This window comes from Culex pipiens, chromosome 2 (genome assembly GCF_016801865.2).
Source record: "Culex pipiens pallens isolate TS chromosome 2, TS_CPP_V2, whole genome shotgun sequence".
NCBI lineage: Eukaryota > Metazoa > Arthropoda > Insecta > Diptera > Culicidae > Culex > Culex pipiens.
This window is the reverse complement of record NC_068938.1, coordinates 93,749,610-93,766,121: the sequence shown is the minus strand read 5'-3', so window position 1 is coordinate 93,766,121 and position 16,512 is coordinate 93,749,610. Positions and strand designations below refer to the sequence as shown.

Genomic DNA, 16,512 nt, shown 5'->3' with positions numbered 1-16,512 from the left:
CAAGTCGAATGCAACTGGTTTGGTCAAAATCGGTTCAGCCAGTGCTGAGAAAACTGCGTGACATTATTGGTCACATACACACACACATACACACACACATACACACACACATACACACAGACATTTGTTCAGTTTTCGATTCTGAGTCGATATGTATACATCATGGTGGGTTTTCGAGCTTTAAATAAAAAAAAGTTCAATTTTAGAGCAGGATTATAGCCTTACCTCAGTGAGGAAGGCAAAATCACTTCAGAAAATTAAAAAAAGGAATTAATTTTGATGTGATTCTTAAATTCATGAACAGATTTCAAGATTTCAGAAAGTGACTTAAATTGTATCTTTTTAATTCGGTTAGAAAAAAGAATAAAGTAATTATTGTTGGAACGCTTTGAGAAAACTAAAATTAATAATAAAGCATTTTGCCAAGTTTTATAGATAACAATTCTGTCATCGTAATGTTCTATTTTTGTCAACAATTGTTCAGAATATTTGGTAAGAAGTGAGGAAGGTGTCATACACATAGGTGGATTTAGTAAATTTGCATCTTTTACTTGGATTAGTTTTATTGGCTTTAGTTTGGATTTATGCTTTTGGCTCAAATATAGCTTTGGTATAGTTGCCATTTGTAATAAAAATAGATGCTGAATTTGTCAACAATTGAAGCATTTTTCCGCATTCACATGTATTTGGATCTAGATTTTGATAAATAACTTAGCAAATATTTTGAATTTAAAATCATTTGGGTAATTCTCCGCCAACTCACACAGCAGTTGCCCCGACCCCTCTTCGATTTGCGTGAAACTTTGTCCTAAGGGGTAACTTTTGTCCCTGATCACGAATCCGAGGTCCGTTTTTTGATATCTCGTGACGGAGGTGCGGTACGACCCCTTCCATTTTTGAACATGCGAAAAAAGAGGTGTTTTTCAATAATTTGCAGCCTGTAACGGTGATGAGATAGAAATTTGGTGTCAAAGGGACTTTTATGTAAAATTAGACGCCCGATTTGATGGCGTACTCAGAATTCCGAAAAAACGTATTTTTCATCGAAAAAAACACTAAAAACGTTTTAAAAATTCTCCCATTTTCTGTTACTCGACTGTAAAAAATTTTGGAACATGTCATTTTATGGGAAATTTAATGTACTTTTCGAATCTACATTGACCCAGAAGGGTCATTTTTTCATTTAGAACAAAATTTTTCATTTTAGAATTTCGTGTTTTTTCTAACTTCGCAGGGTTTTTTTTAGAGTGTTACAATGTTCTACAAAGTTGTAGAGCAGACAATTACAAAAATTTTGATATATAGACATAAGGGGTTTGCTTATAAACATCACGAGTTATCGCGATTTTACGAAAAAAAGTTTTGAAAAAGTTACTTTTTGCGTTTCTCTTTGTTTCGTCGTCCGTGTCTGTCGCGGGTGACCATGAACGGCCATGATCGGTGACGACCAACTTTTTCAAAACTTTTTTTCGTATAATCGCGATAACTCGTGATGTTTATAAGCAAACCCCTTATGTCTATATATCAAATTTTTTGTAATTGTCTGCTCTACAACTTTGTAGAACATTGTTACACTCTAAAAAATAACCCTGCAAAGTTAGAAAAAACACGAAATTTTAAAATGAAAATTTTTGTTCTAAATGAAAAAATGACCCTTCTGGGTCAATGTAGATTCGAAAAGTACATTAAATTTCCCATAAAATGACATGTTCCAAAATTTTTTACAGTCGAGTAACAGAAAATGGGAGAATTTTTAAAACGTTTTTAGTGTTTTTTTCGATGAAAAATACGTTTTTTCGGAATTCTGAGTACGCCATCAAATCGGGCGTCTAATTTTACATAAAAGTCCCTTTGACACCAAATTTCTATCTCATCACCGTTTCAGGCTTCAAATTATTGAAAAACACCTCTTTTTTCGCATGTTCAAAAATGGAAGGGGTCGTACCACCCCTCCGTCACGAGATATCAAAAAACGGACCTCGGATTCGTGATCAGGGACAAAAGTTACCCCTTAGGACAAAGTTTCACGCAAATCGAAGAGGGGTCGGGGCAACTTTTCTCGATTTCGTGTGAGTTGGTAGAGAATTACCCATTTCTTTTCTCACAAGCACAACTCTAAATACTGAGCTTGTTGAAGAACTGTTCAACAAATTTCATAAAGTAGTTTTAACATATTGTGTAAACGTTTAAAAAATAATTCAATTTTCATTATGAAAACATTGAGAAATAAGATTATTTAAATTCCCATGAAGAATCATGATTTTCTCTATGAAAGTAAGTTCGAATCGGTAAACGGATTACAGTATCGAATTTTGATAACAGCTCGAAAAATTACATAAAAATAATCAAAACAAAAATCCCTAATTCATTGAAAATTGTAATATATTTATACATAAAAACATTCTGATTATATTTAGAAATTTATGAATAGTGCTACCATATTGCTTTAGGTGGCAGCAACAATGGAGCACCTGATTCGAGTGGTAGAAATGACAGTTCTCCCAGAAGGAATACATTGTAGAAAAAAGCAAAAAACTGCTCGAATGGATATGCTCCATTGATATTGTTATGAAAAAATCATATCTTATGATTAGGGCTGGTGATTTTTCGCGATTTCGCGGAAGCCGCGTAATCCGACAAATTTGCCCCTTACCGTGAAATTTGGTAAATACCGTGAAATGCCGCGCAATTTGAAATATTTTTGATTGATAAATAACTGCTTATTGCATTTATGCTTTAATATTTGAATTCAATCAATTCTCAAGGTTTTAACAAGCATTTTGGAAGCAGTTTCCAATTTAAAAATAATGCCTGTCAGATTTAGAATTATTTGTTAAAAATAATGTTTATAAGAACATTTTACGAAATGCTGAAAGTTGATTATACATTTCCACCAAAATGACTATATTCCACAAAATTACAAAAAGGTTGTTAAAGAATATCATTCAACTCTACAATAAAAGACAACGTGAAAAGCTTAAACTTTGTTATTTTTAAATCATTGTTTAATTGATAAAAATAATGATGAACAAGTTGCATTCATTGTGAAATTAATATTTATTTTTATTATTTTGAATTTAATGTGTATGAATTATGTATTTTTAAAACAAAATTTAAAAAGCATTTTGCAATGTATAATTATTTTGTGGAATTATCACTAAATGTAATTACTGCTTTTTATGCAGTTTTTCCTAAACTTTTTTTAAAATCTCAAATTTTCTTATTGCTGAAATTTGAGAAAAAAAAACAAAATTTAACTATACTTTTTTTACTGCTTCAACTTTTCATAAATATGACGTTTAGGATGTGCTTCGTTTTTTAGATATTTTAGCAAATCCAATTTATAAAATCTAAATAAAATAAAAATTGCTGAAACATGAATGATACTGACGGACTTTTTAAATTTGCCTAAATTAATGTAAAATAAATATTTTTTTATGATCAAATATCTTATAAAATCTTAGATAAAACTAGGAACTTTTTGTCAAATTAGTTACATAGTTAAACAAAAAAATTGGATTTATTTCTCAGATGAAACAATTTGCTCACTTTAAGGCTGAAATATGTATGGAACACAGTCACCCGATTTTGGGAATAACAACCCTAGGTGGGTACATATTTTGAAAATATAAATCATGAGCAAAGTGTTACCGGTTGGATAAGATTTAAAACAATAAAATGAAATCCTATCAGTGTCAATTCCATGATTATTTAAACATAAGGCAATCTCTAAAACTATGCCTAATATCAGGGATGAGAATACAACTTTTATATTGCAATTCTGAAAAAAGTGTTCTGGATTTTTTCAGTGAAACTTTAATGTTTCCGCTTGTATGTTACATATTTGCTTGTATGTTACATATTTACAGTAGCGAAATACAAGTACTGAAAAGTTGGAATTTTCTGAAAAGAATTTTAGTAATTTTGTTTTTGTGCGATGGAAAGTACCCCGTTTCATCATTTGAGAATGATAGAATGACAGTTCGAGAATTACAGCAAAAGCAAAATTGCAAATAAGAATTTACAAACATCTTTGTTATAACTATCCGTAATGGAGAAAAATGGTAATTTGCCTGATGAAATTATGAGTAGTTGATTAGATGCAACTTGTTCACATAAAAGGACACGTGTCTCTACTAAATAGAACTTTCTCTGTTGGCAATAATAGAGTCACCTCACCGCAGTTAACCGAGTTACTTCACTCTTCCACATCGCGCAATTTCATCAAAATTAATCAACTTACCGATATTGCCCTCGGCCGCGACGCCCACCGTGGTGACGCTACTGCCCAGCAGTCCCAGAACCAGGGCCCACACTCCCAGCCGGACGACCAGCTGTTGTCGCGCGGCATTTGTCCATGATGCTTTTGCTGCTGCTGCTGTCGTCGATATGTCAATATTTGACATTGTGCTTTTATTACATCACTTTAAAGTTTTGTCCGTCCCCGGTTTGCTCTGTGGTTTGATTCGGGTTCACTTACCACACACGCACACACAAACACACACACACACGCACACTCACACAGACTCACACGCACACACGCGTCACGCGAACGCGGACTTGCTGAATGGTTGTGTGTTGGTGGGAGGTGAGCCTAGCGAAGACAAGGGCTTCACAGTCCTGATGGCGGCTCTTTTTTCAGCTGTGGAAAAGTTGTGGGAAAAGGAAAATAATGGAAAATTAATTATGTTGCTTTGCGAGTCACGATTTGATGGAATTGTTATTTAATAAGGAGCCATAATGGCTGTCGCCGTAAATGCGCGACCAGCTGTCAGAATGCCATAATGGCGGCGGCGCCGCCCTAGATGCTATCACGTTGGTACGTAACATTAAAGAGATTTTATCCTCGCTGGAGAAAGTAGGTACTCCCAGACGACGATAAGAGCACTCATCCCGAAGAACTGTCCATTTCTTTCTGCATGCAGTACTTGTCGAGGGGGGGTACTTGGAAACGTGACGGAACGTCAGAATGTCTGACATTTTACGTTCCACAATGGCGAAGCGGATGCTCGTTCGTGTCGTGCATCATCTTTTAACGACATCAGCTTTTTATCAGTAATCGGAAAAAAATGGAACGGAAAAGGGCAACTTATCATCGCTCTTCATCGCGTTTCTCGATTTTTCTCTCCAAACAGCTGTCATCGACCACAAACACTCCCGTTCGTCATCCTCTCTGCACTCATAACAAACTTGAAAGCTCCCTCGTATTCCCGTGGTCATGCCGTCATTCCCGGCCACATTATCTAACATATTATGCGATAAAGCTAGCTTTCCACTTCATAACTTTGCCGCCACGGACCGAAAGTGGCCACGGAAAAAAAATTACAAGGCTACAGCCTCTGTGAGGGTGTGTGTGTTTGTATGCTCCGATGTAAACCCATGGTCATTGGACGCACGATAACATATTTTCACAGGCACTCACACTTAATGCATGTGAAAATCCTTCACGCTAGCACAATTTCCCGGGTAACGGGAGCAATTGTTGCTCACGGTTCTAACCTTGGCGTTGTGAGCCCGGAAATGTTAGACATGCCAAGGCTGTCCACTGTATGGTAGGTTTTAGAAAGATATTTCTCAATATTGACAGCCAATATTGCCCAAAATTGACATAATACCCCATCACTAAGCATGCGATATCGCATGCATGTGTATCGTACATTTTTCCACCCAATATCGAGAGGGATCAAAATAAATTCTAGTCAACAGGTCTTTCGGGAGAAAACATGGTGCGCTTGCACACATACTAACAACCAACCATTCAACCACTTCCACCAATACCAACACGTGCTACCAAACCAAGTTTTGGCACTGCTGAAGGAGTCGAAAGTACGCAAGCTTCGAGCTTTTCAGTTCCCTTTACGGTACATTTTACGTCAGAGCAAGCAACAGACTGGTGGCACGCGTTGGTTAGGTGGCCCGGATTAGGACGTCTATATCTTGCACTAGGTCCTAGAGCTGCCAGCTTAGACGAAGTGCCGAAAGACATTGCTATAGCGCCATGATGGCACCGACAACCGTTGCAAGGATAGGGGCTTGGATTTCCACAAGGTTTAGTTTCTTAAATAAATAGCGGAAGATCGGGTTTTCAACCCCACAGATCTTTTCTGAAATATTGTGGCAGAAAGATGAACCAACTCTCAGATGTAATTTTGTGTCAGTAAAAGACTTATGTTACGCATTTTTGTCTATTTCTTCCACATATAATTTGTTGGTTTGTTTGTTTTTTTTTTTTTTTCACTATAATAAATGTAATATTTTAAGAGATAATATTCAATCTCTGAGATTTCGGTCATTCGATTTTTTTTGTATTTTTTAATCCGGCTGACACTTTTTTGGTGCCTTCGGTATGCCCAAAGAAGCCATTTTGTATCATTAGTTTGTCCATATAATTTCCCATACAAATTTGGCAGCTGTCCATACAAAAATGATATGTGAAAATTCAAAAATCTGTATCTTTTGAAGGAATTTTTTGATCGTTTTGGTGTCTTCGGCAAAGTTGTAGGTATAAATATGGACTACACTGAAAAAAAATGATACACGGTAAAAAAATTTGGTGATTTTTTGTTTAACTTTTTGTCACTAAAACTTGATTTGCAAAAAAACACTATTTTTATTTATTTTATGTTTTGATATGTTTTAGAGGATATAAAATGCCAACTTTTCAGAAATTTCCAGAATGGGCAAAAAATCTTTAGCCGAGTTATGACTTTTTGAATCAATACAGATTTTTTAAAAAAATCGAAATATTGGTCGCAAAAAATTTTCAACTTCATTTTTCGATGTAAAATCGAATTTGCAATCAAAAAGTACTGTAGTAAATTTTTGATAAAGTGCACCGTTTCCAAGTTATAACCATTTTTAGGTAACTTTTTTGAAAATAGTCGCAGTTTTTCATTTTTTAAAAATAGTGCCCATGTTTGCCCACTATTGAAAAAAATATTTTTGAATAGCTGAGAAAATTCTCTATATTTTGCTTTTTCGGACTTTGTTGATACGACCCTTAGTTGCTGAGATATAGCCATGCAAAGGTTAAAAAACAGAAAAAATGATGTTTTCTAAGTCTCACCCAAACAACCCACCATTTTCTAATGTCGATATCTCAGTAACTATGGTCCGATTTTCAATGTTAAAACATGAAACATTCGTAAAATTTTCCGATCTTTTCGAAAAAAATTATTTTCAAAAATTTAAAATCAAGACTAACATTTCAATCGGGCCAAACATTCAATATTACGCCACCCCCTGAAATCAAAGATCAAAGAAATACTTAAGGGGTTACATACATGTAGAAAATAACAAAATTTCATATTACAGAATATTTATTAAATCAACTTAAAAGATGATTTTCAAACACTCCTGAAAGTTTCATGCAGGTATTTCATGATTTAACTGAGTCAGAGACGATTTAAGCTCAGGGTTTTGCCATGCGCAAAGCAAACTCTCTAACTTTCTGAACGTTTTTCTCTGAACACCAAGTTAATTTACGGGTGCCACGATATCTCGAGATGGGATGGACCAAGTTGGCTGAAGTTTTGGGTGCAGACTCTCAAGACATATTCCGTGTGCATGACGAAGCCCGATTTTGAAATTTTGAATTTTCAAAAAATACAAAAATCAAAAACTGGCGATTTTTTTATATGAAAAACAGAAAAATATTTTTATCTTTATTTTAAATAAACTTTTTGAAAATCGGCCTTCGTCATGCACACGAAACCGGTTTAACGAGTCTTCACCAAAATTTTGAGCCTATTTGGTCGAAGCAATGTTGAGATATCGTGGCACCCGTTTTTTGAAATTGCTAACTTCAAATAGTTATATCTCGGCAAAGCTACAACCAAATGTCTTCAAATTTGTTTTGTTAATTGATGAAAAGTAATATTTTTATTTTAATATTTTAATATGTCTCTAAGGGGCTACATACCTAGAAACAATGATTTTAATTTAAAATATTTAAATTCAAGTTTAAACATTTAATTTAAACATTTAATTCAAACATTTCATCCTAATCGAAGCGTCTCGATACGACCTTTTGAACATACTGAATAAAATCTACAAATACTGCCTTTTAAACATTGAAAATTAGACCATTATTTGCTGAGATATTGATTTTTTGGCGGTGGGTTGTCCAATATTTTTAGACCAACTTTCTGAAATTTTTGAAAATAATATAAATAAATTATGAAAATTTAATTTTTATTCGAAAAAAGGAAAAAACGCATTTTTTTCAAATCTTACTTTAAGTGACCATATCACTCACTGTAGTAAATGAATGGATAAGATTTCTATTTTTCTAGAGTATCAAATTTTCGGTCCTGGGAAAAATCACGAGAATTCCCGATAAACATATTCCCCCTTATTGGTATGATTCCTAATTTTTCAAGATCCAAATTTCTAGGTCCAAATTCCCGTCCCGGGAATTCCCAGGATTTTCCGTAAATAAATATGTCCCGTTTGCCGGGAAATTCGAAATATATCCCGGGAATTTCCGAATTTCTACGGAAAGAATTCATTTTCTTAACTATTTGGTATCAGTGTTTTGAAATGTATTGAATAAAAAATGGAATAATGGAGCATATTTTGATGTGTTTTAATTCAATTTACTGATGTTATTTAACTTATCAGCTCTTCAGAAAATTTAACTGATAGGTTTATTTTGGCAGTGTTAAACCAGCCGCCGGATGAAAAACTGTATAATAAAGAGTAAAAAGAATTGTTTATTTTAGTGAATCTTAATACCAGAAGCATCAAAAGGTTGGAAAAGCTCTTGCATATGTGTTGGGAAACAAAAATTGCGATGTTATTGATTGAAAGCAAACTTTTAAATTTGTGATAAGTTTTTTCAAACAATAAGTACACTACACAAGTACTATCAGTCTCAAAAAGTTAAGAAAACACAAATTCCTAAAGATTTTTACTCACTTTAAAAAAAAGTCGCATTCACTCAAACTGGTCACTGTCCATAATTTTGTTGTTAGATCATAAATTCTTTTAACTAACTGTCCAACCACTTTTAAACAACTATAGTATTTTACAACAACATTTCCCGGAAAATTTGTTGAAAGGATCCCGTTTTCTGTGATTTTTGCAACTTTTATTGAACACCTTCGCATAATTGAAATACTGATAAAAGATAACCGACTGTAAGGAAGGCAAAACCCCTCAGATGTGGGAATTTTGCTCTATATATTCCATAATCCACGGTAAGTAACTGAAAATTGTGGGTTTAACAGGGCAGTGTTGTTTCATAAAAACTACAACTCCTCCTAATTTTGCGATCTAGATTATTGTGCATTGGTTTTGTTCATTATTAATTATAGTAATGTGCATTTAAGGATCATTTAACTCAAGAGTCAATCCGGTCCGACTTTGTTCATTACTTGAGCAAAATCCTTGACAGTGATAAAACGAGTCCTACGCAAAACCACCATTAGCTCCACGGTATGACCAGGTGCAAATAAAAGCAACAACAACCTTGTCAACGACAAAAAACTCCTCTCAACAATGTAAATCCTTGAGGCTATCATCCCATCTGTGAAGCACTCTCTTTCCTCCCAAAATCCCAAACTCAAACATATTGGTCGTCCATCTTTCTTCCAACCCGTTTTCCGAAAAGGTCAGAACAATTATCGAGCCTCGACCACTCACCTGTAACTGGAACCTTCTATCGGGTGTCCGTCCGCTGTGCTAGTTCCCGTCGGTCTGATTCCTCAACAGACATTCTTTAATCCCATCTTGGCAGCTGCTTCTGCTACTTCTGCTTCCGCTGGAAAATTGCACTTTTCCAGCTAGCACCGACCTTTTTTCCGGGGGCTTCCAACGCCCACGCACACACACACACACGGACACGCGATGGCCAGATGGCACGTGTGAAAAACTTAAAACACGCAACCAAAAACCGAACACAATTTTGAGTATAGTTTAGGCAGAAAATGAAAACTTGAAAAACTCAGGAAAAGGCAGTGGAAATTTTCCAAACCCAAGAAAAACCGCCCCTCTCTGCGCTGGTGGACACAATATGTTTCGTTCTGCTGCCTGCCCTGCTGGTGGTGGCTGCTCCGTTCAGTGTCGTCTATCCGGAGGAAAAATCTTCTCAAGACTGAACCGTGGTCTCTCGTCCGCAAGACAGTTTGGGTTCCCTACGCGGAGGAAACTCCAATTTTCCGAGAGTAACCTGCTCAGCTTCTCAGAGCGCCTTCTCGCACTCAGTGGAGACGCTTGGTGGCGCGAAAATTCACTCACACAAACACACTCAGCAGGCCAAGACTTTGTGCAATGTTGCGAAAACTGGTTTGCTGCGATTCCAGAATCCCCTTTTCAGGAACTGCGTCCGTACTGTTTAGTGTTCAAGCGGCTATTGCCAACGATGACGTCGTCGACGGACGGCCGTGGCCAGAATTGTCCCCGAGCATGGCCAACGGGCCAAACTCACCAGGAGTGCGTGGGTGACACTCTCTCGCTCTTGGGTTTCTCTCTTGGTTGTGGGAAGCACTCCTGTTGCGCTTTTCCAGACCTACGGTACGACCTTCTGCTGGAGTCGTCATTACTGTTTTTTTTCCTGCGAGGTGGACAAAGTGTTGTGGTTTGTCAATGAAATTTGTATGCAATATCTAAAATGTGAAGTTTATAATTTAAAATACTATTTATTTGAAACTCACGGCGATCCCGAAAACAAAGTACAAAAAGTGAAATGAAATTCCTATACTTTTGAATAACGGAGCACATCAACCAGAGCTTTTTGATTTGTGTAACAGATATTTTAGTATCTTCAAAACTACGAGAGCTATGGATATAATTTCCGATTTATCCCCTGTTTATCATATAAAAAATACATCAAAGTTTGACTTGGTCCGTAAGATTGACAAATTTGGAATAAGAAGACAACATCTTCCTTGGTTGATGTGTACCCTTAACAAAAAATGTTCTCACTTTAGATCTTTATATTTCGCAGCACACATGAGAAATTCCTCACGATTTTTTTTACTGAAACTTCTTGTATTAAGTATACAAAACCCACGGTGAACTGACACTATTCAGATTGGCAGTTTTTAGTTTGAACCCCGTTGATATGACAAAGTCAAACTAGAAAGTCACTACCAAAATAAACTTAGTGTAGTGTGTATGAGCGCCGTGTAAAAGGAGTGTCAAACTGAAAAAGACTTGATTGGTTTGACAAAACCAATTCAATTTATGATATTATTTTAATCCCATAACACCAAACACTTCCAAAAAATTTCATTTCTTATAGTTTAATGTTCAAATAAGATCTCAAAAATGTTCTAAAAGGTTTTGGATATTTCAAATCCAAGTTGGCGGTGATAATGTATTGAGAAAATGTAACAGGCTCAATCACTCAAATATACAAATTTGACTAAAAGGAAGAAAATAAAAAAAATCGAGTTTGATGTCAAAAGTGAGAAGAACCCTGCTTGGAGCGGCCGTGGCTGACTGGTTACGATGTTTGCTTTGTAAGCGAATGGTTCTGGGTTTGCTTCCCATCTGCTCCCAACGAGAAAGTTAAGAACACAGTAATTTGGAATGATGAATATAAACGAAAAATCAAAGTCGCTCGAGGCGGGGTTCGATCCCCCATCCTTTGGCTTGGTAAGCAAAAATGCTAACCAGTAGGCCATGACGACTTGGTAAGCTAGGACTGGAATTAGGAATACTTGTTACAGAGAACGAGTTGTGGCGCTATAACCACGGCAAATAGTGTCCAGGGCATTCGTGGAAATACAATGTCCCATTCCAGAGGGTCCCGGAGTACCTAACCTTCTTAGCATGGTGCTCCCAACGAATACAACCAAAATCTCGGAGCGTATGGTGGTGTGTCCCCACGCTTCTTCCTCCCCTGTCGATTCAGAATTGTGTTGTTGTTCGAACAATCAGTGCTCAAACTCAACCCAATTACGAGTCATCTCTGCGATACGGCTTTACGCAGTAGGCCTGGCCGCTTTAACGCTTGTGATGTTTCAATGCATTTTCAATGCAATGGCGCACTACAAGTGTTAATAAATGACAAAAAGAGTGCTAGGGGTCATCTAACCTAAGGCACTCTCCAGGATCCCTTCGAAAGATTGGCTTCAGACCCTAGCGCAGATTAGATTAGATTAAAAGTGAGAAGAACCCTGCTAAGATGCAAACAATGGGTAAATTTGGTGGCCATTTCAGGCCATGATCCACTTGGTGTACTAAGCTCGAATCCCAATTGTAAGCTTGAACAGGACCTGTCGCTTTGACTTTGAAGTTTAAATGGAATTTCAATGGAAACCCGTAAAAACTAGAGAGCCTAGAGCTTATTAGAGAACGGACATCTCAAACGAAAAGTACCAATCGAAGCACGAGAACTGTCAAACGGAGGTGCCAATCGAGCATAAGACAAAGGATTTTGCTCGATTGGTACCTCCGTTTGACAGTACTCGTGCTTCGATTGGTACTTTTCGTTTGAGATGTCCGTTCTCTAATAAGCTTTAGGCTCTCTAGTAAAAACGGTATTTTTTTTTGTTTTTGTCAATTTAGAGCCCCTTAATGATTTTTGCATTTTACAAAAACCTCATGAGCTCATCGTTTGTGTTCCAGGCAACAACTTTATACCGAAAAGTGCGAAAATATTTGTCATTTATTAATAATGTTACTGGATTTATAACACCATCGCTGAAAACTTCAACTTTTTCTTTACTCTCTTCCGGCAACTTTCATGTTTACACGCATATTTCAAAATTATGGTTTTCTGAATTCTATCAAATGAATTTGAGTAAAATAGACTAAAACATAAAAAACGACACAAATTTTAAACAAAACTATTTTTCAAAAAATTGATTGCAAAGACCAAACATCTGCGCTAAACATTAAACATTAACATTATAAATATCCAAACTCATCATAACATATAAAAAACAAATTTCTTCAAAACATACAATACCTGGATCGATAGAGCTTCACAACATTCTCGTTCGAAAAGCGCACGCGCGCTCTCTAAGTTTTCCGTCCATGCATGGAAAAGAGCTTTGCTGAGAATTTTCCTCTCATTTCAGGATTTCTTCGTGCAGGAACGAAAAAAGAGAGCGCGTGGGATTCACTCTGGAAGTGTTGTTATGGTTTGACGTAGGTGAGCTTGCCATAAAAAAAACGCATAATTCCCACACCTCCTGTTGAACTCCACACTATGCAGGTGAATGATGGTAAGCTTTGCTTCCCACACGTGGGAGGGCGCACAAGTCCACCGGAATTGGAGACTCACCAGGTGACGACCTCCAATCATACCACGGGCTGGAGGAAATGTACACGGAAAGAAATTTTGCATCACTTTGAACGAAATTTAAGAGGAGTGATATTCAAATTATTGTATGAAGTTCAATAAATCAACTCAGCTCAGGATAAACTGTATCTTTAAAATAATTAAAATTGCAGTGCAACAAAAGTCCATGACCAGTTTGCAGAGTTAAGGACAATGGATAGCCTCACAATCTCGTATGGCTTGATTGCTATCATCACATGTCAAAATGTGTTCAATTTTTGCTTTTTGCCAATACAAAGGCTACGTTTGGTACGATTTTGTAACCAATTTCATTCAATTTCATTTGCGAGAAAAGTCAATTTCATAAAGTTCCACCTTAAACTAATCGACGATAATCGTCTTGATTAGTAACACATGCCACGCGATTCTGTGCTTAGCATACGGTTTTTACCTCTTTACTAGGATTTAACAAAAAGGGTCAATTTGGCGGGTATTTCAGGGCATGGGGGATTAAATGGGATTTAACCCGTAATTTTTCAAAAACCTCAAGAGTCCGTGTTTTAGGGGACAACTTTGCTGAGGAGTGCGAAAAGATTCGTCCACTATTTAAAATGTAGGGGAAATATACCCATTTTAATCACACTAAGCCGTTCGACCAATTCTCATCACTTTTGCCGTTTCTGCTATAAAATCAACATTTTCATATGTTTCAGCAATGGAGAGTTGCTTGCTCACTTTTATTTGAGCTATTTATTACTTTGGAACAGTCAACATCACTTTATATAAGCTGTAATTCATGATCAAAGTGCTGATAGGCCGATAATAGAAATAGGCTGAGAAAGGGTATAGTTCCCCTAACTGAATTTATAACACCGCCACCCCGAGCATGGGTAAATAACAAGGGAAATGCGTAATAATACCTTTCTCTGGTATCAATACCAAATTTTGGTATTCCTGGACCCTTTAAAATTTGTCTTAAGGATTATGCAAGAGCAAAATGTGGTATCATACCAATTTAAGGTATTGTTTTGATATTGCAAAATTGCAGAATTTGTCAATGATCGAACACCACATTTTGGTATTCTTTTGGTATTACAGTATTTTATCAAATTCCTCTGCAACTATGGGAAAATTTTGACCAATTTTGACAAAATAATTAATTTTGCGCTAAAATCATGTCTCAAAGCGAATGCTTTCATTCAAAACCGGAAATTTCAAACTTTATTTTAAACATTTTTGATATACCCCCTACAGAAATGACTTGAAATTGTGGAAAATTTTCTAAGTCAGGATGGCACATTTTGGTATTATTTTGGTATTAAAGTGTTTTATCAAATTCCTCTGAAACTATGGGAAAATTTTGACCAGTTTTGACAAAATAATTAATTTTGCGCTAAAATCATGTCTCAAAGCGAATGCTTTCATTCAAAACCGGAAATTTCAAACTTGATTTTAAACATTTTTGATATACCCCCTATAGAAATGACTTGAAATTGTGGAAAATTTTCTAAGTCAGGATGGCACATTTTGGTATTATTTGAATATTGAAAGGTTTCATCAATTTTCTCTGAAACTATGGGAAATTTGTTAAAAAAAATTTACGAGTTAATTAATTTTGCGCTAAAATGACTTGAAAAAATAGTGTGATATACCCACTAATATTTTTTTCAAAAACGTTGAAATATCTCTAAGTCGGGATAACCAAATACTTTGAAAAACGAGTCAATCGACAGATTAATGAATTTTGGTGAATTTCAATTCAGTTTCATTTTAATAATACTTATTTTTCAATCTTGTTATTTTTCAGAAGCTTCAAGAACTTCAAGCACAGGCCGTTCATCAATGACAAATGCATTCGGTGTGGTGAAGAATATCACTAATAACAACATGGAATCATCAGGTGAGTAGATTTGGCTGTTGCATATGAATAATTTCCGTTTTTTCACTAACTGCAACTGCTGCACTAAAAATGGTATGAAAATACCAAATTTTGGTATTACTTGCTCAAATACCAGCGACCATAATGTGCTCTTGGTTGCCCAGTAATAGATGGTAAAATACCATGAAATCATACCAAAATCATGTACCGTAAACCGGGGTGACTTTGATAGGATTTCAATTTGTTTTTAGAATATTTTCCAACAGTTAAGGTTCTTCTCAAGATTATTATTTTTAAAACATGTACTTGGGTAGGCCACACAAAGTCCATGCACTATTTTGGAAAAAAAGTTTTTTCAATAGTGTTTAGAAAAATAGTTACGTTAAAAATTCTTGGTTTTAATTCCGGGGTGACTTTGATAGTCATAGTTTTTCTTGTTAAAATCATATTTAAGATGTTCAAACTTTATTTGTACGTTAAATGTACCATCACTTAAGTAGCTGATATAGTTTGTAAGAAAAAAAATCAATGTTTATATTAAGTTAACTAAGTTTATAAGCTTTTTAACAAAATACATATAAATTTTAGGTAAAATTGTTAAAAAGTCGGAATTTTGCCTGAAATTTGTTAAAAATAGTTTTGTTTATAAAATTATCGATTTATATTGCATTTTAAACGGAATTCCAAGCACGAATCACAAGTTTTCACATTTTACATGAAATTTGTTCAACTGAATTTGCCTATAAATTTGGAGATTTTTTTTAATTGTGCTTCAAGCACATATTATTTATTATTTATTATTTACAAACTTATTTAACCTTCTCCTAGTGGAAAATTGTCCAAAGAATCCGAAAATGCATTCCGTTTTCCGATTAAAAATCATGTTCATTGAGAAAATCATGACACTTTGAGAAGTTTAAAATAATGACTTTCATCCACTTTTTCTTAACTATAGTTAACTAACTTTAAAACTTTTCAATAATTTATGAAAAGTTCTTCATGAGGTACTTTGAACACTTCTCTACCACGGTCAGTATGTTTCTGAACCATTCCTTACGTATTTTAATTGTACTCTTCATTTTGCGGAAAAATCGCAAACCTATCAAAGTCACCCCGGCTATCAAAGTCACCCCGTTTTACGGTATGTGAAAGACCACAGAAATACCAAAATATGATTTTCCAAGGGCGCGGGAATACCTAAAATTAAAACCATGGCAATACCAAGTTTTGGTATTTAAGCAATGTTCAAAAATCCAGAAGACCTCAACTTGGTATTGAAATGGATTTATTTTGAGGTATTATTTTACCCTTGGAATAACATGGTTTGGTATTGTTGTGCCCTTACACATACAAGATTTTGGTATGATTTCATGGTATTTTACCATCTATTACTGGGCAA

The 16,512-nt window shown here is 35.5% G+C and overlaps 1 protein-coding gene across 6 annotated transcripts in view; it reads right to left on the bottom strand.

Annotated features, from left to right (window-relative positions):
• LOC120415465 (receptor-type tyrosine-protein phosphatase N2) overlaps positions 1 to 10,350 on the bottom strand; it is a 69,765-nt gene extending 59,415 nt beyond the window's left edge. For 2 of the 6 annotated variants that reach the window (XR_005605205.2, XM_039577019.2), the window contains exons 1-2: positions 9,646 to 10,348; positions 4,244 to 4,642 (exon numbers count right to left, since the gene is read on the bottom strand). Coding sequence is in view for 5 of the 6 variants with exons in the window: in XM_039577019.2 (XP_039432953.1) it covers positions 4,244 to 4,406 (163 nt within the window). In the remaining variant the exon portion in view is untranslated. Of the gene's footprint in view, positions 1 to 4,243; positions 4,643 to 9,645 lie in introns of all 6 variants that reach the window. The other 4 variants (XM_039577023.2, XM_039577020.2, XM_039577022.2 and 1 more) reach the window with 4 other exon arrangements.
• Between the last annotated feature and the right edge of the window lie 6,162 nt (positions 10,351 to 16,512).